Raw genomic sequence first — 21457 nt, forward strand, 5'->3', positions numbered from 1 at the left:
ATCTCACTAAAGGACTTGAAAATTTCCTTCTAAAAAGTTTCTAAAGCCAGAACATATGAGGCAGAGTGCATGGAGAGTGCTTTCATCTACTGTAAGCAGGGTCGACTTCTGGAAAGATCTAACTTAGAATTAGTAATGTGAGTCAGTGTAGGACCTTAAATTGGATAAGTCCATGCACTGGTCTCCTTGACTGTATTCTAGCTGCTTAGGTCTGTTATTGTTCCCATATTGATAATTTTGACACATTATGACATTAATTGGATATTTAATTGTCTCTCACCTTTTTTGCTCCAAGGTGCTCTGCCTTTTTCCGGGAAGCATCAAAATCTTCATCTTGTCCAATATTGGCCTGTAAAAACACAAATTGCACATCATAGTAATTCAAATAAACACATTTTTCATTGAATCTGTGCAGTTAAATTGGTTTTGAGGGCTCCTGTGGAATAAAATTCGAGCTGTCCATGTATGAACACAACAGGCACAAGCCTGTGCAAGTATTATGCCTGGCAATCCACCATCTTGTAATTCAGATCACGTCGTTTAGGAGATGTAACAACCTCCTCACAGCTGAAACCAACCGTGAATATCACTTAAGGGCTTGAAGAGGCTGTCTGATCTCCTGAGCTGAACACTAAACAAGGGAATATCTGCCTAAAACCCATGATATTGATGTAGAAAGCAAAACTGACATCTGCTGTATCTGTAGCACAAATTCTTTGGTATGCCTTCTTTGATATTTTAGTACTTTATCAGTTTAATTTGAGTGCTTTTCTAGCTTGTTTTCCTAGCAGGTTTTGAGTTAAACTCAACAGGCTTTAAGTTAAACTCAAAGCCTGTAATTTATTACATCGTAAGTGCACTATATCAATGTCTTTCCTATTAGAATACACCAAACAGAAAGCATACTGCACTAATACTTGTGTATGCATTTATTAAACATACAGATATTAGCCACCTTATCATTGCAAACAGTTATTTCTGTGTAATTATCAACATGTGCTGAACTGTTTGACGCAGTTTTTTTTTTTACACACAAGTGCATAGTTTGTAATTTCATCAACAAAAATCAAGTGCCTACTATTCTTATTATTCTCCTACCCTGTAGAGCTAAAGCCAAAAAGAGTTTGAGGGCTGCACCTCACATGGCACAGCAGTGAACTACCCATCCCCCCATGCCGACCTACTCAACCCCTGAATGAAAAGTTAGACAGCAAGAAAATCTGCCTGCTGTGCAATTCTCTGTCTCCCCAAAGCAAAAAGGAAATCCTGCTAGGTTTGCACTGGCTTTATGAAGCCAAATCCTATGGTTGGGAGTTAACCGGTGTTGTACCTCCAACTGGACGTTTTGGACAGCCAATGGAGAACTCCTATATGCCTCTGTGACAAATTGCGTCAGCTGTCTGAAAACAGCCAATTGTAAAACTTCAGAGGTATATGACACGCAAAAGCAGCTGGCACGTGACACAAACTGACACCCGTTTCACACATATGTGGTCTCTGAACCTTACCAAGTATGCAATGACATCGTAGCCCTGTTCCTTCAGCCACACAAGAATACAGGAGGTGTCCAGTCCGCCGCTGTATGCCAGAATCACGGTACCTTTAGACATGATGATGGCTTTTTCGTCCAACAGGTAAAGAAGCTGTGGAGTAGCAGCAGAGAAGAGACAGCAGTGAGTAAATTATGTCAGTCACTATTGCCAAGCTGGGGAGGAAACGTAAATATATAAGCTGAGAGTACTTAAGTTAAAACGAAACCAAACTCCTGTAATATCAAATCTGTAACAACATCAATGACCAAATCTGATCTGTGTCCATGGTTTAGCAAGCAGTCCTGCTCTGGATTAAGTCCTGGGGCAGCAGATTATGAATCAAATATGAGGATTTGCTAATTATATTTAAACACCTCATTGTTGAGCAGAGCACAAACACAATCAGTAGATTTCACATTGGGCTCTGGGAACTTGATGGGCATTTTCACTTTCACTTTTTCTGACAATTACAGACTAAACAATTAGAGGACTAGATGACAGGTTTATCAATAATGCAAATAATAATTAGTTGCAGTCCTAGTTCTAACAAACATCCCTGAGGATGAGACAACCTGTGCTTTACAGTGAGGGAGCACATCCTGTCAAGTGACAAATATCTAACGAAATGTAAGAGTATCATAAATATGCTTAAAAATTAGGTGCACTGTTTTCTTTTTTTTTTTTTAAATGCAATTTTTAGTCTATTTTAATAACTACTACCAACCTAACAAACATAGCTATCTCACTTGACAGTAACACTTTGTCATCAAACTGTCCTAAAATTAAATTTGTAGTCTATTTTCTAGATATTCTCACTTGACAGAATAAACACTAAAGCAACTGTATTTCAACTGAAATAAAAAAGCTGAAGATATGAGCCACATGGTCTGAGGATGATGATGATGACATCCTCACAGGTAGTTTCCTCACATCCTGATGCAACTTCTTCAGTGACGTGTGTAACCGAGCTAGGTGGAGTTGTGACAAAATGATTCACCCCATTAAAAAATGTTTCTAAAGTGTCTTTTGCGCCAGAGGCAAAAAATAAAAAAAATTTAAAAATTAAAGACACTTTTGGCTTTTATGTACACTTTTATGCCCAGGCAACTAGTTTTAAATATGTAGTGAAACAGAGTTTTCAGTATATAAACATTTTACTCAACTATGAACAGGAGGGATGTCTTCCAGCACGCGCACAGGTTAACTTCAAACTGTCAACAGTCACTGATCACCCTATTTGTACCCTCACACACAGGCATACGTTAGCTTTTAACTTTGTTAGGGAGATTTTGTGTCGAACAGCCAAAATAATTGTCTATGTGTACTGGCTTTCTATGGCTCCTTTGTCTTTCACAGACACATGTGCGCACACACATGCACACATAAAAGAGCCTGACTCTGCAAAACGTTTGCTGAATATGCATTTGCTGACTTGTCTGGAACCGGACTCATGATTTCTTTCTCTGATTTTTACATTTTATCTTGTTGATAGACTACTTAACTATAAATCTTAGGCCAAAATTAATATCTAAAAATAACATATCATAGACTGTCACAGTAAATGCGTAGAAACCTGTAGGTAATGTGCTGCTCTGTAACTACCAGCTGTAAGGTTTTCAAACCTCACCTGACTGGTCTGTCCTTTCAGTTTGTGGATTTTTGGCGACACAACTCAAGAGTTTCATGACAGAGCCACAGTGATGCTCAAACCTATCTTTAAAATCATCTAAAACACTTCTATTTGTATTATTAATTTTCATTCAACTCCTGAACTTATGGCTTGATCTTTCACTACAACGTCAGAGCTCACCTGAGAGGTTACAGCTCACCTGTCTGAATGATGCCCGCCAGTCACAAACAAACCAGTTTGACAAGCTGTGGCAGATTTATCTTCATGTCTACTGACTCATATGCAACTCTGCTCTTGATCGACTCATGGAAAAGGGGAGAGATGGCATTAAATAGTAAATATTTCTCCTACTAATCAAAGCTACCGCTTGACATTGAGGGTTGCCAGACAAAGGTGGCAGGAAGAACTGAGACACACATAGTTGGAGTCAATGCAAATTACAAGCATTTTGAAACCCTGTGCCACAGCCAGTTGGAGTGTGATTAGAATGCCAGCGATTTCAGCTTACTGGGAGGACTGGGAGCCCAACTGGAACTATCTGCAGGCAGTACTTGTTTGCGGCAGTGGAAGTGGTCAAAACACACAAGAAGGTGTTTTATTGGGCCAAAAGTTCATCTTGGTGCCATGGGAACGTTGGCAGGATGATGATAATCATGTTTGGCATTTTGCCAACCTCAGTTGCTTTTGTTTGGTTAAATGGAACACTGTGTGCTAAGGTCGTGGTCTTTATAACATCGCATTGACCTTCAGTATTTTGGGGACATGAGATTAATAAATTTCTTGAATCAGTTAAGGTGGTTGTTCATTTGTGTGTGCCTTGTCTTTTTTTTTAGCATCAGCTGAAAAATGGAATTGGTAGAACTGAAGCTTGTGTCATCCGATACTTTGATAGAAATTATAAAATCAGTTTAAAAACTAGTATGTGTGATGTTAATGACCAGGGAAAACAAGAACGTATCACTTCTCTTCATCAAATAAAACATTAAAATGTTTACCATTATAACCATTTTTATACCTTACTAGAGCAACGTATCCTGGGAGATACAACTCATAAAATCCAAAATATATGAAATATTTAAAAAGTATGTGTAGAAATGTTTTACTTAGGTGCAAATAAGATAAGTAACTTAGTAACATTAAATTATTTTTTAGAACTCATTTTCCACTCCTGCATGTTTAAGGGCAGATCCACTCATGGAAAAGGGGAGAGATGACATTAAATAGTAAATATTTCTCCCACTTATCAAAGATTAATGTTTGGATTGATTACAGAACATTCTTATTAATTAACTTTAATTGTTACTGATACTTTGGTTCTTCTTTAAAAAAAGGACCACATATCTTAATTTGCTTTTGGGAGGAATTTTCACCAACAGTAATAAAAATGTCTAATTAAACAGCATGTCTGAGCAACAGTCACAAAGTAGTTACCTACACCTAACACCTGAAATTATATTATATCAAATTATCTTAGTTTTATCCAGTGAAGTCGTTTTAAATTCTGTGCTATTTGTAGCGATTAAACTATAAATACTTACCGTTTCAGACTGCTGTTGCTAGTCAACAATACCTACAGTTTGAAGTTGAGGGTTGCCAGATCGTCAGGTCAAGTGTCCCCCATATGCTGCTATTTCACTCTTTACCATAAGAGCGCATTTGGTTTGCAGAAAAGACACAAACCTGGCAACTCTGCAGACACCTTACCGTTAACCTTACATGGAGTTCAAGTGGTTAAATTGTTTGAGAGCGGTACTGTATTAGTAGGGAAAATCAAGCAACAGCTTAATATTGGTCCATACCAAATCTACGGTCATGCCCATTGATCTTAACAAAGTTGTTCATTTATTAGCTAAACACATTCATCATCACCACAACAAAAAAAGCAACAAAACACACATACATGTTGTACATGTTTTCCCAGTCGAAAACGTTGGCGACTAACCGTTGCTATGTTTTACCATGCGGCTAAAGTTAAATCAGCCGCTGTGATTGACGGATAAAAACCTGCAGGTGAAACATAAAGACACGAAGCTAGGTTATACTTACCAAAGAGTGACTTTCCTAATAACGGGGAGGGAGATGAAGGACAGCTAGCTTGAAGCGTCGTTGCTGTGCACCGGTCGGTGAGGAGCGGAGAAGTGGAGGAGAGCAGCAGCGGCGTGCTCAGTTTACCTCGGCGGCTCGACTCGCTGCTGCGGTCTGACTGGTCCAACTGTCATTGCGTCATCGACGACGCTCACTATTCACAATTACCTGTTTGATTGAGCTGGTGGTATCAAATGTCCACTAAAATGTGACTACTCTGTTGATATATGACAGCTGTGATATATAAAGTCGGCAAATTTTCAACGGCAAGCACTGACAGCTTGGTTATTAGCTTACAAACATAACTTTTCGCCCCATAGGTACTTCATATGGAACAATAAAGGCATCCGATATAAAATAGGACTATTTTCTATTACACGTGGTTTAATAAAGGAATACTCAGGGTGTGATTTGCCGGGAGTATAGTGGGGATTTCTCCCCTCTGATCTACATACTCTTGCCTCTGCTGAGTTATTTTTAACCCCCTTGAGGACAAATATATCCTCCTCATGCTTCCCCCATAGACCTATGGACTTTCACTGTCAGCTCCCGCTTGTGTGACAACAGAGATGACACTTGGCTAACTTTACGTGATGATACAGTAAATTGACCAGGGGTTGCCTCCTTCCATATTGGAGATTTGCAGAGATGTGTGTGAAACAGAGGCCACACGCCGCGGATGACCCCTTCACAGGAAAGCATAGCCAGAAGACAGAAGTCCTTCATCAAAGCAGACTTTTCTTAGTCTGACAAGTAGGCAGGTTATTGTTATGATGACAGCACGTTGTGCTATTACATGTTGTGATAACTTTTTATTCAAAGTTTGCAGCACGCTGCGCATAGAGCTAAATTAAATAGTGACTTGCAAGAATGACATGAAGTGTATTGGTACGTCTGGCCGAGTGGCGCTATCCTCAGTACTGTAAGTTGGGGGATTCAATTCTGGCTTGTTAAATTCGCATTTCATCTTTTGTTTTGATGTATAGCCTATGATCACATCAGCAACTGTGTTGGAGACAGATGTCCCCGACAATCAGTTATGCTAGTAACTGTGCAACATGTTAGTAACTGTGCAAAGATAACATTTTGATTTTGCATTAGGTTCTTTATCCCGGGATCAAGGCCTCGGTTTGCTTTGTAGTGCTCTTTATGCAGAGTAAACCTATTCACATTGAACTCTACCAGCTTCCAGTGTATTTCTTTGAGTCTTTCTCTTATAAGTTTTGAGTGTAATCCTAAATTGTGAGTGACCTGGAGATTTATTGGCCCATTTGAAGATTTTCCCACAACACAACCCTCAGGGAACGTTCCCTAAAGGTTTTCTAAAGGTTATATAAGTTTAAAGAACCCTTTACAAAACCTTTAGGGAACGTTTTCCAAAGGTTCCTTGAAGGTTACACAAAATAACCTTCAGAGAACCTTCAGGGAACATTCCCTAAAGGTTCTGAAATGTTTTTTTAAAAACCCTCAGGTTACCTTCAGGTAATGTCTGTAATGTGAAGGTTATTTTTTGTGAAACCTATAGGGAACTTTATCTAAAGGTTCTCTCGGCTTTATTTTTTTATGAAACCTTCAGAGAACCGTTAAGGAACATTACCTGAAGGTTCTCTTATATATAATTTGCAACCTTTAAAGAACATACTCGAAAAATTCTTTAAAGATTAATAATAAAAAAAAAACCTTTACAGAACCTTTCTCTGAAGGTTGCACAAAAATAACCTTTAGAGAACCTTCCAGGAATGTTCTCTAAAGGTTCTCTGACCCTTATTTTTGTGAAACCTTAATGGTTATTCTTGACAAAACCTTCAGAGAACCTGGGTCTGGGGTCTTTCAGTTAGGAAGTCCAGTATCCAGTTACAGATGGAGGTGTTGATGCATTCCATTTTTTAAATTCAAACGAAAAACGGAAAAACAAAATAATACATTGTATATTTGTTTATCCTGTCATCAAACAAGTTGAGCACAGCTTTGGAAAGAGGGTACATGGACCACTAACGATTTCAACTGTTTATTCATTACTTCTACATCTCCTGTGTCCGCATGAGGCATAGAATGAACTTGACATCACATCACTGAGAGTGAAAATACCGCGCTACTTGATGAATTTTATCAATTAATTAATGTTGAAGATTGTGTGGAAAATATTTATATTGGTGAAACTAATATATTGAAAGAGAAGTGCTCTAACAAAAATATTAGGAACACACTTAATTGTGTTACTGTCCCATCATCTAGATGTTTTTGGTCTTATTTAATGATATACAGTGGGAGAAAGCATGGAAAAATTGTGATAAATACTAAATATACTAAATAAATATGTCTTTCAAGATATTGTATAGAATTTATCCGGTAAAACATGTGTTAGAAAGATTCCAACCAGATATTGATTATAAGTGTGAATTTTGTGGACTAGAAAAGTAGGAGACTAGAGGAGTATTTCCCATCTATTTTTTCACTGTATATGTACAAGAATGTTCTGGATTGATGTAGCCAACTTTCTAAAAAAGAAACTTTGGATGAATGTTGAAATAAATATGTTTGATGTAATGTTATATTTTAGTCAAGATAAGATTGAAAATAACATGCTGTATATCATACAACTATTTATTATTTTTGGAAAATTCAATATTCATAAGAAACAATGGTCAGGAACCAAGCCAACTTTCCTGCACTCTTTTTTTGTTTACTTTTGTCTTCTTTTTTGTTTTTGTTTTCTATTGTCTATGTATCTATGTATATGAACATTTGTACAATAAAGAAAGTGAGAAAAAAAATCCACAATACACACATAGTGGTGGTGTAATAGTGAGCTCCCTGTTGCTGCAGCAGTTCATTCATACAGACATTAAATAATATTACAATACATTTGGTACCATGGCCGATTTAAACTATGTGTATGCAGGAAATGCCCTGGTGATGATCATCTGCTTGTACAGTTTCATTACAATCGCAAATATGAAAAGATTTCAGAGACTTAAACCACTGGGGCAAAGGTTTGCTGTTGGACCCCTTTTGACCATCTCCTATCAAATTTTCATTCAAGTTTACACAATAACTTTAGTTTACTCATCATGTGGAGTAAGCTACTATTCAGACAGTGAAAACATCTATAGTGTCTTCTGTTGCTCTGGATGGAGCTTATCAAATTTTGAACTCGATGATGACATCAGGGTTGTCTTGGCTTGGGCTTTTAAAAATATGTTTTTCTTCTTGTTCCCTCAGTTTGACGTTTGAGCTGTTTGAGCAATTTACACAGTTGTGATGTGGAAACTTTGGGTTACTTAACGTAATCCCCAGTTCTTTGATAACAGAGTGAGATGGTTTGCTATGGGAATCGGTTTGGTGTGACCAACTATAAAAGCTCCAATGACACCACATCTGTCAGTGACATATTACCACAGTTGACCAACCCCTCCCAAATCATTCTAGACTGGTTTCTATGCAAGGAGGGACGTAATGGTAAAACATCTCCCTCTATTATAAAATATCCGGGGATTACATTAAGTAACCCAAAATTCTTTCTCTCCTCTCTCCTGGATTGCATGAATTTTCTTGAAGCCATAAATAATGTTGAGCTGGGTAGTGATTATAACAGTGATCTTGGCAGATTTGCCTTTAGCACTGATTGTGCTAAGGATGGCCCTGAGACATCCAGCCTGTAAAACCTTACAAGTGTGAGGCATAGCCCAGGTCGCTGTAGCACAAATGTCCTGTATTGAAACTCCCTTGAACAGGGCCCATGAAATGGCCACACCCCTTGTGGGATGAGCCTTCAAACACTCGGGGGGCTGCAAACCCCTACATCTATAAGCTATATATGGCCTCCAGAGGAACAATGGCTTGCCTTTATGGGGAATGATCCAGGACACAAACAGCTGACCCTCTTTCCTGAATCCTGCTGACCTACTCACATACACATGCAGAGCCTGCACCAAGCATAATGTGTGAAGCCTTTGGACCCCACTGAGGATAATGGAGGTGGATGAAAAGCCGAAAGCTCCACTGTGGGACATCTGTAGGGCTGACTCCACCACCTTAGACACAAAAGCTGGATTGGGCAGTAGGCTGACCTTGGTGAGACCTGGGGCACACTGCAAGCAGGAAGGGCAGATGAACAAAGCCTGTAAGTCACTCACATGCTTTGCTGTGGTTAAAGCTAAGAGCAAAATCATTTTAAGTGAAATAAACTTCATCCCCACCGTCTCTATGGGCTCAAATGGTTGATGAGATAGGGCATTCAACACAACCCACAGATCCCACAGAGGAACCAGGGGCCTGTAAACCAGGACCTTGTGGCGTGTACCTTTCATGAAATGACAAACTAAAGGTTGATGCCCCCCAGGCCATGAGATGGCGGCTAAGTGTACTTTAATTGTAGAAAAGGCTTTTCCACTTATCTACTAATTCCTACAGGAAACAAAGCAGGTCAACCACAGTACAAGGAAAAGGAATGGTGTGCCTCAAGTCCACCACTCCTTAAAAAGGCACACTTGCCACTGTGAAGAGAGTGAGTGTCAATGACCTGCACAGGCAGGCCTGCAACGTTCAGGTTCCACCTCTCATGGGCTAAGCCGAGAGCACTATGCAGTCTGGGTGAGGGTGGTAGATCTCCCCGCACACCTGGGACAAAAGATCCCTGTGTATGGGGAGAGACCATGGCTTGCCTCCCAGAAGTTGTATTATTTCTGCTACCCAATGCTTGGATGACCAGCGCAGCACTATCAGGATTAGCGACAAGCCCTGCCCTCTCAGTCTGGCTAGGGTGGGGGAGATCAGGGTGAGAGGGGGGAATGCATAAAGCAGCACGTTTGGCCATGGGTGGGCCAGAGCATCCACACCCAGAGGTGCATTTACGTTATGGGAGAAAAACAGGAGACACTAAGTGTTCTCCTGCGAGGGGAAGAGATCTACAGCTGCCCAGCCGTATTTCTGCCAAATTTTCTCCACCACCTGCTGGTGGAGAGTTCACTTTCCATACAGGGGGTTCCCTCGGGACAGAAGAGGGAGAAGCAAGGAGTGCTAGGTCACCCGCTTCTTCTCCCCTTCCCCGGGGTGGGGAAGCCACTACAGCAAAGGAGTGTTTGCCTCATGGCCTTGGGTTTTCTGACTGAGGCTGCTGGTTAGTCTGTTGACCAGCTGCCTGTCTCAGGTCTGGCACCCCCGTCTCCTACTAACTGTTGCAGCTGCAGCAGCAAAGCCAGCCCTTGGTCCCTGAAGGGGGCGAGGGATGTGTCTTTGGGATAGGCAGAGGTTTAAGGCTTCACCTTCTTGTTTCCTGAGGGTGCTGGTCTCCCTCATCTCTGCCAGAGCTGGACCGAAAAGACCTTTGGTGGGGTTGTATGCCGCATCATAACCTCTGCCTTCTTCCATCTTCTGCCATCTTATTTAGAAAGGAGTGCTCAGGTTTCTATAAATACTGGTCTCCTTCTCTTCCTTCTTAATAGTTCTACATCATTATTATGTATTATGTTTCAATTTTGTTGTTCGACCATGACAGCAATAAAAATCCCACTGCAACGTGACACAAACATCTTTAGATGTGTTTCGATAACATGGCTGAATATGATGAGACGCTCCATGGCAGAGAACTTTTACCAAAGACGTCCACTGGAGGTCAGCATTTCCTCAAAGTCTCTGACCCTAAAACAAACTGCTCTCAGTGGAGGCTGATTCCAACACCTACAGTAAGTATAACTAACAAAGCTTCATTCAATATTGCAAAACAATGATTTTGAACTTTGTATTGTGAGAGGCTGTGATATGCAATAGGTCACAAAGCCTGTACTATACTGCACTCCATTGTGTGCCTCATTGTTGGATCATTTACATTAATTTGACTATCTGGGCTGCCAGTGTCATTACAACCTCTGAGAACATCATAAGAGCTTTAGACCTTAACTGAGACAGTGACTTTATGTTTTTGAATTTTTATTTCTTCGCCATTAACTTCCAAAATCAAAAAACAAATGATCAAAAATACAATATAAACTTCTGAAAATCAATACACTGAATAATCTTTTTATTTTCTTACACAAGGCAAAAAACACTGAGCAAAGACAAAGTCCAGGTGGCTAGTGCCTCTGCTTAGTCCTCTTTGCTTTTCTAGATCTCAGAATATGGTGTTTCACAAACGTTGAGCCTCCCCCCCTATTATCCCCAATCATATACAGTTCACTAGTTAGGCATTTGCCAAAGACATACAGAACAAAGTGCCCAATAACAAGTCCTGGAGCTAACAACTGTGTTGCAACTTTCAATCAAGCATGACTGCAATCCACCACTTAGTATACAATGTACACGCCCCGCCCCAGAATCGACTCCCCATTAACAAAGAGTTGACAGTCAGTTGAGAATGAAGGTGTACGAATGTATGGAAAGGGTTGGAGTCTCAGCAACAAAAAAACAAAAACAAACTGAGGGCAGGTGAAACCTGGGGAGTCAAGGCGAGTTGCTGCCAAATAAGTGCCCAAGGTCTCAGGATCAGTATGGTGAGTAAATCTCAGACGCTCCCAGATCCAATGGCAGAAAAAGATCAGCATCCATGGGGGAACCCAAACTGCTGCGCTCTCTCCACTTTGTCGGTTTTATTCAGTAAATATGAAAATTAAACCATAACAACTATGGCATGACACCCATAAAACAATACATTTCTTTCATTCTTTCTTCAGACAGAACAAATATTTTTTTCTTTCACTTATCATCCATTAATTGTTTACCTTGCACTTTGAAATACGTGGGCCTTTTTTATTCTTGCTGTCATGAAAAAAAGGACATACAAGAAGGGTTTAGAAAAAATATGGCATTACCATTTTCAACTAAAAAACAAAAACAGCAGTTGGGAAGAAAACTGAAAAAAAAGGTCCATTGATGCGTGAGGCAGTGTCTACGGATTTGGCCAAATAAAAAAATAAGCTAGAAAAAAAAAAAACGTGTGTACCCAGGTTGGATGAACTGGAGGAGAGGGAGGGTCTTTGTGTCCCAGTCGGTGGGGGGAAGTCAGTGATGCTGTGCAATCCTCGTATCTTAACCCCCTTTTGCCTACCACTCTTTCTTTTTCTCGTCCATGGACACTCCGCCGGGCCCAAGTGCCACCACCAACAGCAGGCCGCCAATGACAGAGGTGGTCTGAAAGAAGTCGTACTTGAGGAAGTCGTGCATGGGCTTGTAGGCGGGGATGGTCCAGAAAGCGTTGAAGTAGACATTGATAGCCAGAAGCCACACGACGAGGGTCAATGCCGCTAGCTTGGTTTTGAAGCCGATGGCCACCAGGATGATGAGAGCAGTCCCCACCATGTTCTGCAGGATCTGTAGAAGAATGCAAAAGTTTAAGTGAAAGGTTTTACCAAGATAACCCTAAAAATATAATCTGGAGACGGTAATGCATTCCATCGTTAAATAAAGATGAAACCTCTTTTTTTAAAAAGGCCTACATTAAAAATATGAATAAATTGGTATAGCAGTGATAAACGGTCATTAACAGTGCCGAGTGCTTCACAATTAAAACCAAGTGTAAGGAGAAATTTTAAAAAAGGACTTTTTGCTGTTGTTTTGCATGTTTTAGTCCATTTACAGCAAAATTGCACAACCAACCATATTCAAAAACCATACTGTTCTTTAGTTAGTCAACTCTAATTTATTCAGGCCTCTATTTGAGATGAATATCTCTTGTTTTAAAAAGTCTTTAAAAGGATTTCATACCTTACAGACAGACACTAGTTTTAGTGAAGTGTGCTATCCAGTGTTTCCTCTATAATTGTAAAGACCTGGCGAGCTGCCAGGCCAACAAGAACCTCCAAATAAATCTTCTTTTAAATGCCAAAAATGATGCCAAATATCTATGCATTCAGGCACAAATAATGATTTGCGTTTGGGAGTCTCTATGTGGCGCTGTTCTGAAATGTGAGTCAACTTCTGTGTCGCTGCCTGGAAAACTCGTGATGTGAACACGGCTGAAATGCTTTCTGTGTATACGGTGTTAAACTTACAAGTTGCTACTAAAAGGGTTTTTTTTTTTAATGAAGGAAACACATGATGTTTTTCACAACAGGTTTGCTTATTTGACATTTGGATTTAGTTGTCTGACATTGCACCCTCAGTTTAATATTTTGCACCCTCAGTTGAAATTTGAATAATAAATGCAAAGCACAGTGTGGTAGGCCTTAGGCACACAGACTGAGTGGGCGTATGCGCACCTGTTATTTTGGTTTGTGTGCGGAGCAGCGCACCGTGCAGAAGGGCTGAGTCAATATAGATCAGCGGGTGTAGTCATTATTAAAAACTCTCACATCAGTGCTTTCATAGCACTGAAACAGCTGTGCCAATCACAGTTAACCGTGATAACGACATCTCGGCAAACGGAAAGCTTTTCTTCAGGAAATGTCTGGATGGTTCAGAGCGTCTCAACATGAACACACATCACCACAAATCTGCAGCCAAACACAGACGGAGTAGTGTTTTTCAGTTAGTTACTATAATAAAGATAGAAATAAAAAAGAAAGAAATTGATTTGGTGAAGCTGTTTGTGTGATTATATCGGGCCGACGCTATTTCTGCAATAATTATAATGTATCTCAGCTCGTACATTGTCACATAGTTTAATAATTAATGTTACACAACAGCGTTTGCACTGCAATGTGTTTCAAGGATAAAACATGAGATGCTACTCAAGAGACTATGATGAGCTCTGCTAACCGTCGTCTCCTTCATAAAAAGCAGAATATCGAGTTATAACCGACCAGTCTGATGTGTGTAGAAGTATGTGTGGTTATACTGTATCAGCCTGGTGTCGATTTCAGGCGATTTAATAAAGGTAAACAGTGAATGGCCATAAGTGACTGCACTGCGCTCTGGTGCAGCACTTCTCAGAGGCTGTGGATTTAACAACACATCAGTCCTGCTCCCTTCGGATGCTGCAAGGATTTAATGAACTTAAGGAGAAGCTTTTCAAAGCAACTGTGGACAAGCGATACTATAAGAATCACCCACATTTATGACGTGCATGGCCAGTGTACATGAATGGTCATCTGATTTGCATTTTCAGGTGTGTTAGTATGGACAGAGATTATTTCTGAAACGATGCTAAAACGCTCATGTGGACGGAGATTGTTTTCCATTGACTAAAACATGCAAAACCACCTGCATGGTCCTTTAAGTGCTTAAAAGAAAGACACAAATTCTGCCGTACCCTTCAACAGTTTGATGCTGAACTTCATGTATACTAAAACAGTGATTATGAGCCAAAACTGAGTGGAAACAGTCCTGATAAACAAGTCTAAATCTAATAGCTCCTTGTAAACTCTTGCTACCCAACATTTAGTCTGCATCCATATAAATATGGGGGCATAAGAAATCCATTTATATGAACAAGTTGCAGAATGTAGCGGCGATTGGTGTTGTCGGTACTCACAGAGAAGAAGCTGGAGTCGAAGTGTAGCAGAGTCATGAACATGAGCACTAGCAGTACTCGTCCGCCCAGCTGCATGTACTGCTTCGGCGAACTCTCTCCCATGGAGGGGACTCCAGCAAACATGCTCTTCCCTTCCGAACGAGACTCAGCCAGCAGCAGGAGCAGACCACCTCCGAGGGCAAGGTTTCTGAGAGAGGAGAAGTGAAGGGGATGGTTATTTTTGGAAAGCGCATGTCAGACCATCAGTCAGCCGTCAGAAAAATGTCTGCGGTATAGAGCGCATACAGTGCAAACAGGATTGCTGAGGCTGATTTCAACTGCCAAATTGTTATTAGCTGATCATGATCTCATTACTGACTGTGGTTATTTAGTAGGGTTGAAATTACCTGTTCCCTTAATTACTAATTAATATGTTAATTTCTTTAAAAAAAAAAAAATCACATTCATGTTGTCTATTGAGTATTGCTTATTTTGTTTGACAAAAAGTGGGTATTTTTACGCTTTTTTCTTCTTTCTTAGCCAAGTCGTTGATTACGCAACTGACACACTACAGTATACCCTGAGTTAATGCTAACAACCAACAACACCTCATTTAAAAAGTACACAGAATGCAGACACAGAGAAACTCCAATGTCGCACTGTATTTAAGAGATTTCTCTAATGGTCGATCTTGCCTGTCTATGACAAAATAAATCACAGGTCTTGTCCACAGTAACTGCAGCAGTTATAATTGTCGGTGTCTGCTTGACGAGTGAGGAGATTTCTCATTTCCTGCCTATGCAAGCATATTAAAAAGTTCCAGTTGAACAGCAAAAGCAATACATTCTGTCAACTTAATTAAGGTACTACTCATCTATGATAGGCAGTGAAATTCAAAACACAACATCAGAAAACACCAGTCAGTTGCACAGTGTGACACCTACCTCATCAAAAATTTAAGATCCCATAAAATGCTGTATGCGACAGTCTGGTGGAAAATAAAGACAAGATACTCCAGATTAGACACAGTGACGTGTTGCTGCAAATTTACATTTAAAAAAGTCGTTATAATGTCAATATTCTCACCTGTAGCGCTATGATGCCAAATAATCCAAAGCAGGCATACTGTACAAAATTTCTACTGAGGATGAGGACACAACCACCTGTTAGGACACACAGCAGGGCAAAGGTATTTTAACAGGAAAGTTATGGCCATTATGGCTGCAAAATACTTATAATAATCACAATAATGAGTTAGAGGGATACTACTATTTTCAATTGTTTGCATACTTGTCAACAAATTCTGTTTTTTTGCAGGGAAGTAGAATAGTTTACAGTTTCAGGACTATTTAGAGGACAGCGGCATATTATATGCGACTAGAGTGAAGACTTATTTCATTTGGGAGGCAAAACATAAGGTCTGTGGATTTCTATTACTTATTCTATAAAGACTGTTCGTTTTCCTACCTCACGTATCTAGCTTTGGTGACTACAGTTTATGGCCACTGAAGCAGCTTCATCTGTGGTGTGTTTCTAGCAGTAAACTTCAACAGATTTTTTTTTTTACATGTTCTGTAAATCCAGTTTATGTTTCAAGCGCAGGGAAGCGGAACGTTTCCGCTGATGCCTTCATCGCCGTGCGGTGTGCAAACTTCTGATCTTACAGCCCATCTGCTGCAAAGTTCAAGGAGCTCAGAGATGCATTTTCACACCTGCTGCGGTAAACTAATCTGTGTACGTGTGGGCTGCCTGATGGCGTCCTTCAACAAGTCTTGTCAGTATCTCCTGAATTAAATCAGCAAGATAGTTCAAATCCCAGAACGGTGCTTATATTTATTGCACAACTATCTGTAAAGTGTAAACAAATTGCTGCTGAAATGCATTGAGCACACTTTTAAACTTTTGATACATTTAAACCGTTTGCCCCGGATCATGAATCAATTTAAGTGTCAGACTGATGCAAATAAATTTCCAATTTTATACTGATGATCTCCTTTGCTAAGCGGTTTGTCACGCACCACCCGGTAATGCAAAATCATTTAACTTCCTAACACAGAAAATCTGAGTTGATTTATCTCACGTTCAGACCTTAGTCTGACCTGCGCCGTCTCCAATCCACTCACCCAACTGTCCTATGAGGTTAAGTAGCACAAAGCACGTAGCCAGGAAGTAGCCGCAGCTCCAGGTAGCCTCGATGTAGTCTCTCTGCTCATTCCACTGGAACCACATGCGGATGCCGTCCTCCAGGAAGGTGCTGATGAGACAAAGACGTGCCAGGTGGGGCAGGTACTGTTTGGTTACCCGCAAGAACTGGGTAACAGAGAAGAAGATACGTGAATTACAAGAAAAAAGATGACTTAATGGAAAGAACAAATCAAAGGATGTGGTTCCTGAGCATTCACCTTGCTAACCACGGCAAAGCTGAGATCAACATAACTGGGTCACCAAGCAGTAACATGTCATGTAATTTCAACAAAAGCCCTGTAAAGCTTCCTTTTAGAAAACACAAAAAAACATATTCTGACCTGCTACCAGTCCGACAAATCTCATAGTCTAAATAGTTTAAAAAGTCTTCAGGGCTGCTGCTACTAATTATTATTTACATTGTCAATTATAAGGGTAGGAATTCACCCACTAGTCATTTAAATGCAACCGTCATGCTAAATGAATGTTGAAACAGTAGTCATTTAAAGCAGATCGCTGCCTTGGGTGAGGTAGGCTTAAGAAGTTTTGTTGCTAAATAGTGTGGATCCACTTGTGAAGTAGAAGACAGAGTTCACCAGCAACTAAAGCTACAGTAGTTAGTCTTCTTCCTGTAGAGTTTTCACTGCTTTAGAATACAAAATATTCATTTGTTTTGGTCTCTTTTTCAGTTTGGTCTGTTTTTCTTTTTAGACTTGTCAGGTCATCTCTTACATGATATGACATTTGAACATTAACATTAAAGGTAGAGTCAGTGATTCTGGAGAAAGATTGTCAAATTCAGCAAATATCTCCTCACAGTCTACTAGCTGTCTGCTCTGTGTGTGCGCTGAAAAAAAAAAATCAGGTATCCATACACAACCCTGGCTCTGTAATTGGGAAACAAACAAAGTGGCTCGGACTGAGCCACACAACACTATTCCAGCCAATCAGCAACAGCGGGCGTTCATGCTCGTGCACCGGACAGGGGGAAGTTATCAGGGTGGCTGTCTGTGATGACACAACAGTCTCCTGTCTTCAGCACCCCGTTGAACGGTGGGGGGAGGGCTGGTGAACTGGAGAGAGGCCAATTCACACAGACAGCATTTTTAGAATTGCTTTTGACGTCTGTCGCTTGCACGTCTCACAGAACAGATACGCTTAATGTATCAATCCACACTGAACCTGAGACATGCACCAGTGACGTGCGTCTCACGGAGATTCCTCGTGTTTCTTTACAGTCCTAAATGCTTCTGTCATGTTTAGTGAAGCAGAATCGGAGCAGGCAGCTGTTTAAATCATAGAAATATCCTGCTCTATGTGTGTTTTGAACTCCATTTTCATTGACCATATCTACATTGATCGATCAAGGCTCCCAGTCTGTCTGTGAGCCAGTCACCTGTTTCCTCTTCCTCTCACTTGCTACTATGACTGGGGATCTGTGAATCAAAAAATACAAACTATTTTGGTTCAGTAAATATCTGCTGTCAGTCAGCGTAGTGAAGGCAGTTTGTCCGGCCGCTGTCCTCTCAGCTAACAGACGGCTGCTTCTGTGGACAGAGACGCTGAATGCAGGTCGAGTGAGAAGTGTGGTTGTTGTGCTCACATGAGATGAATTTTTTTTTGCTGCTCATGATAATGTGTGAGGAACAGAAGTGATTCTGCAGCTGACGCATCGCTCTGGATTCTGCCACATTTCTCTTTTGGTCATTGTCTTGGCAATGTGTCCATGAATTGGGGGACAGAGCTCTTGAAGGAGCACGAAGGGAGGGGTGTATTTGTTCGGGTGTTTTATTCAAATATCCACAATCTTTCTCCTGAATCACTGACTCTACCTTTAAATGAATGTTGTAATGATTATTTATACAACACTGTGCTTCATAAAATATAAGGAAATTGTATGAGCACAAAAGATCACTTTAGGTGCTCTTCCCATATCTCACATATTTTTGGCTTAATGAATAAAATCTACAAAAGGTATACTGATTATGTTAGCTGGAATTGAACAGAACAATATGTAACTGATTTCAAAAGAGTAGAGGGCAAAACATGTGCCAAGTAGAAGTTCAGTTGCGGTCTACAAATATCAAGACAAGAACGGGGCTGTGCCTTCAAAATTATCTTTAGTATCATTGTAAGTGCAAGTGCAAAACAAAAAATGAAACTGCCCTATGAGATTCTCTCTAACATGTTTCATGATCATCAGATCCTGGGATACTACAGTGACCCAGTAGAGGAGCAGCGACCCGCCCCCTGTCCCGCCTACTCAGCAGTCCACATCAGCACTGTCAGACCTCGGCAGCCTATCAGCGTCCACCAACTCCCACTATGACTGCAGTGTGAGGCATGAATGGACAAACCGGGAGCCAATCCTAACAAGCCCGAGGTTGCTCCAACAGCCCAGAAATAGATCATTCTGTAGAGTAACGTGTAGATAACATGATATCTCAGGGACTCGTACAAGAGAGATTTGCCCTCAAAATGGATTTGCAGAGGGTTTTTTTTGTCATAAAGCAAGTTTCCTGTTTCATGTAATTGTACAATGAATAGCACAAGCACACAGCATGTGATTGGAGAGTATAAATCAATCAGATGTAATTCGATTAGGAAAGTGGGTTGAGTTCAGTCAACACATCTGCCATAAACATACACAGACCTGACTCTAATGACTTGATGTTCGAACTGACAGTAGTCTTCCAAGGTTACTGCTAACATTATGCCTGGACTGTCCTGCAAAAACATTAGGCCATGAAAATAGCATACAACACTACAGCACAGTGAAGATGCCTCTTACGAGCCTGCAACAACTTTGCAGTGCAGACCAGAAAAACATCTCCTCAAAGCCTCATCTCTGGGCTGTTTTCACAGTCTTAACACCAACATGGGTTACAGGCATACCCGAAATCTGATCTTATAGACAAGTGCATTGCCTGTTGTCTCACCAGTGCAGCAAAAACACACACAGGAAGACAAAAAAAACCCCTGATCTGCTAAGGCCACATGCAGATGCTCAGATTACGAAAAACTACTGCAACTTGTAGATACTTAGTCACCCTTAACCATCGGTAACACCAAGCAATTAGGGTGCTAATGACTAACTGGTATTAGCCAATAACTTGGTTGCTAAGCTGGGTGATTTCACAACTGCTGGCTGGCAATATCTGTGATACTGTTATAAACCCATGAGGGGCTAAAGACGACACGATAACGCTAACTAGCTGGCATATAATGAAGTAGCCATCCAAATTCATACATTTAAACGTTGGCTAAGTTGCTAACTATATATGTCAGTTTTGTCGGAGTGAATTAATAATGCTATCTAAAATCCATCCGGAGAGACACATGACAGCACCAGACATCTCAACCACTTGTCGCGAATAAATTAGCGTTTATCTAAGCACACCAGCAAGCTACTGTGGACTTGTAGAAACAATATAGAAAGGCGTCAAAATGCTGGAGGAAACGCTCAAAAGAGAATAACGTTGCTTCATTCTTAAGGCAAACTATGTTAGCAGCTAACGTGCTAACAGCGGCTAAACGCTCACAACTGTCGTGCTAAAACTGAAGTTACCTGGTCTGCCACGTCTTCGGCCGTGTTCATGAGATCCTCTTGCCCCATATTTGTGTAATATTAAGATGTTTTTTTTAATTAATTAAGGCTCAGCGCAACACAACCTCGATGTGTTGGATTTTTTTCTCCCCGCAGGCTTCGCTCAGGCAGTTCCTCCCCCTGTTAACGTTATTTACTTGAAGATTTCCCGATCGCCTGGACGCAGAGAAAGGCCGCCTCCGCCCCACAATGCCCCGCGATTTGCCGACAGAGTCAGAGCCCCCCTACATGGAACTGCAACCGCTGTGTGCCACGTATACTGATCCGGCCAGGGGCTTCACACGGCTTTGTTTACGGCTTTTACACATGTAAACAAGCACAGGTTCATACCCTACACACCCACCTGTATTTATTTTACCATTAATTATGAGACACCGCGCTGCCCGCAACATGTGCAGCGATTTTAAATGGTTTACAACCAGTGGTGGAAAGTAACTGAGTACATTTACTCGAGTACTGTACTTATTTACTTGAGTATTTCCATTTGATGCTACTTCATTTTTCAACTCCACTGCATTTGAGAGGGAAATATTGTATTTGCTACTCCAATATCATGTATTTGACAGCTTTAGTTACTTATCAGATGAAGATTTTACATAAAATATTTCAATATTCTTAGTAGAGTCCGACCGATATATTGGTCAGCCATTATCAGCCGATATTGGCCTACCACAGATATATCGGTATCGTAAATGTTGTCCAATATATATTTAAAAAAATTTTTTAAGCTATATAGACAGCTTTTTATGTATATTTGATCCTTTTTCTCAATACAAGTTTAATATATACATGTTTTGTGTTTTTTTATTTATAGTTAAATTCCCAGTGAAGTTTACAGTTCCATTGCACTAATGTAATTTTATACAGTAAAGTTTATTGTTAAACTGTAAAATAACCTGCCTCCATTACATATCTTTGTCACAAGTGTTTGATAATCTCATTTGAGGGATCATTGCAAAAAATGTGTGTTTATGTGTATATTCTGTATATATAAGATTATCAGCCAATATATCGATATCAGAATTTCTTTACTC

The 21457-nt window shown here is 40.4% G+C and overlaps 2 protein-coding genes across 4 annotated transcripts in view; both read right to left on the reverse strand.

Moving 5' to 3' along the window:
- Positions 1–5361, reverse strand: part of ass1 (argininosuccinate synthase 1) — a 30173-nt gene extending 24812 nt beyond the window's left edge. The window contains exons 1-3 of one of the 2 annotated variants that reach the window (XM_042395853.1): positions 5209–5361; positions 1509–1643; positions 281–349 (exon numbers count right to left, since the gene is read on the reverse strand). In XM_042395853.1, coding sequence (XP_042251787.1) covers positions 281–349; positions 1509–1610 — 171 coding nt within the window. In that variant the 5' untranslated portion in view covers positions 1611–1643; positions 5209–5361. Of the gene's footprint in view, positions 1–280; positions 350–1508; positions 1644–5208 lie in introns of those variants that run through there. The other variant, XM_042395854.1, reaches the window with a different exon arrangement.
- A 5884-nt stretch (positions 5362–11245) lies between these two features.
- Positions 11246–20651, reverse strand: surf4 (surfeit 4). 2 transcript variants are annotated; one of them, XM_042395930.1, is made up of 6 exons: positions 20385–20651; positions 16756–16886; positions 15719–15795; positions 15577–15620; positions 14654–14840; positions 11246–12552 (listed from the first exon to the last, which is right to left on the reverse strand). In XM_042395930.1, exons 2-6 carry the CDS (start codon positions 16859–16861, stop codon positions 12286–12288), a joined length of 681 nt encoding a protein of 226 aa, XP_042251864.1. In that variant the 5' UTR covers positions 16862–16886; positions 20385–20651; the 3' UTR covers positions 11246–12285. The 2 variants fall into 2 exon arrangements, with proteins under 2 accessions (XP_042251864.1, XP_042251863.1); XM_042395929.1 differs by having other exon boundaries at positions 16756–16942; positions 20385–20647.
- Positions 20652–21457: the final 806 nt, after the last annotated feature.

The sequence above is a fragment of the Thunnus maccoyii genome, chromosome 19 (genome assembly GCF_910596095.1).
Source record: "Thunnus maccoyii chromosome 19, fThuMac1.1, whole genome shotgun sequence".
Classification (NCBI taxonomy): domain Eukaryota; kingdom Metazoa; phylum Chordata; class Actinopteri; order Scombriformes; family Scombridae; genus Thunnus; species Thunnus maccoyii.

Coding starts and splice junctions, on each gene's coding strand:
- surf4 (XM_042395929.1), bottom strand. CDS start 20,432: ATGGGGCAAGAGGATCTCATGAACACGGCCGAAGACGTGGCAGACCAG. Junction 14,841..15,576: donor GATCTTAAATTTTTGATGAG/GTAGGTGTCACA, acceptor CTCCTCTCTCAG/AAACCTTGCCCTCGGAGGTG. Junction 12,553..14,653: donor TCGACTCCAGCTTCTTCTCT/GTGAGTACCGAC, acceptor ATTCTTCTACAG/ATCCTGCAGAACATGGTGGG.